This window comes from Buceros rhinoceros, unplaced genomic scaffold, assembly GCF_000710305.1.
Source record: "Buceros rhinoceros silvestris isolate BGI_N320 unplaced genomic scaffold, ASM71030v1 scaffold20399, whole genome shotgun sequence".
Classification (NCBI taxonomy): domain Eukaryota; kingdom Metazoa; phylum Chordata; class Aves; order Bucerotiformes; family Bucerotidae; genus Buceros; species Buceros rhinoceros.
Window position 1 is genome coordinate 15,204 of NW_010432356.1, and position 1,733 is coordinate 16,936.

Sequence of the window (1,733 nt, forward strand, 5' to 3'; positions counted from 1 at the left end):
GCTGAGGAACCCCGCCAAGGTGCAGGGACAGGCTGCGCAGCCCCGTGCCTGCACCGACACCCGCTGCCCGACCTCCAGCCTCGCTCTCTTTGTTTCTCGCTTTGTCCCTGAGCAAGAAGGCAGCAAGTTTTTGCTAGAGTCAGCAAACCCAGATTAACTGGGAAACTCACGGTTAACCCTACGCTGAGAAATTGCCTTTGAAACACCAACCGAGAACAGAGCAAGGAAAACAACAACGTCCTGGCCCCCAGGACAGGCACAATGTGCTGAGCTGCAGCAGGAGCTTCCTGTTGACAAACGACCACCCGCCCGCCGGGGCGTCCTGCTGCATCAGCAGATCTTCACAGAACTACATTCACCGGGGGAAAAACAAGCTTAGGATTTATCTTCCTGAGGGGAGCAATCCAGCTGCTACCTGGAACTCACCGCGTGCCTGCAGAGCTCTCTCTGCCCAGACCTGAGGAGCTTTCTTCTCCTGCCCTGCTTCACCGCAGTTCCTCCCTGCCTGCCCTCCCGTCTTTCAGCTGCAACGCTTCCTGACCAACTGCCGGCGATTTTTCACTTTGACTGTCAGAACATAAGTGTCTTCGTGCGCACACAGCTCACCGCCATACACCCAGGGACACCGCTGGGTGACAGCACGCAGCTCTTGGCTGCTCAGGCCTCTCTGCAGGGAGATTTCCTCGCCTGCCTGCGCTGACCAGACAACAGCAGAGTCAGCTGCCAGGGTGTGGTGACATCAAGGACCTTAATTAACATCAAAGCTGTCCCCAGCTACCTGCCCTACACCATCCTGCCTCAGCCACTGTTAGCTGCTTATGACTGGTTTGAAAACCCTCAAGTACGTTGGTTCTAAGCAAGTCACTTGGAATTTCTCCTTCGGTTTCAGGGCTAGGCCCTGCCTGCCTGGCTGCCTATGAGCTCCAGCAGCCACTGGGAGGTTTTGCTTCTGCACATCTGGGGCAGCAAGTTCCACCCTCAGGTGCCAGCACAAAGGGCTAGGGAGTGAACACACACAGGAGTGACCTTGGGCCAAAACAAACTCAAATCAAACGAAACCCCAATGCAATCAGAGAAGAAAATAGACTATTTATTATTCTTTGTTTCTAACCCAAAAAAACCAAAACAAAGTGAATGAAACCAGCCCACTCTACCCCAAACTTCCACAAGGGTCAGAAAGCAGATTGACCTTGATGCTAACTTGGGGAAGAAAGCAGCTGTTTGACCTTCTTGTGTACAGGCAAACAGTCACTAGAGAGTTTTGCTCCTAAATGCTGTTTGGCGGAGCCAGCACGAACTGACTCACCCACCTCCTCCTGTTCGGCTCCTTATTGTCATCTCTGGGACACAAGGACTGTCTTTTCTTGGGACGCCGCCTCTGCGATGGTGTTTTGGGCATTAATTCGGGTTCAGCCCCAAGGTTGCTGTTGAGCAGACAAGCATATAAGACAGAGGTTCCTTCCCCCACCACCTCAAACACCACTGTCCACAAAACAAGGGCTGCTCACTTAGAAGGGTGAGTGCTGGGTGAGAAACGAGCCAGAGAGATGCACCGGCCGCCTAGCACCAGGGCCCAAACCGAGCTGCTGCACCCACGGCTGTGCCACATCACAGCTGCCCAGCTGTGAAACCCAGTGCCCCGCGGGCCTCAGCCCACCAGCAGCCAGGAGCACAGCGGGGTGGAGGCACCCTGAGCCCAGCCGGCTCCCTGGGGGTGGGGTGGGCCCAGGGGC

At 55.5% G+C, this 1,733-nt stretch overlaps 1 protein-coding gene across 1 annotated transcript in view; it reads right to left on the reverse strand.

The window, feature by feature from the left end:
- The window catches only part of LOC104500155 (inner centromere protein-like), a gene marked incomplete at its 5' end in the record, with an annotated part of 16,065 nt that extends 14,641 nt beyond the window's left edge, over nt 1-1,424 (reverse strand). Inside the window, one exon of the mRNA XM_010143760.1 lies at nt 1,311-1,424. Within this exon, the coding sequence (XP_010142062.1) occupies nt 1,311-1,424 (114 nt within the window). The remainder of the gene's footprint in view (nt 1-1,310) is intronic.
- Between the last annotated feature and the right edge of the window lie 309 nt (nt 1,425-1,733).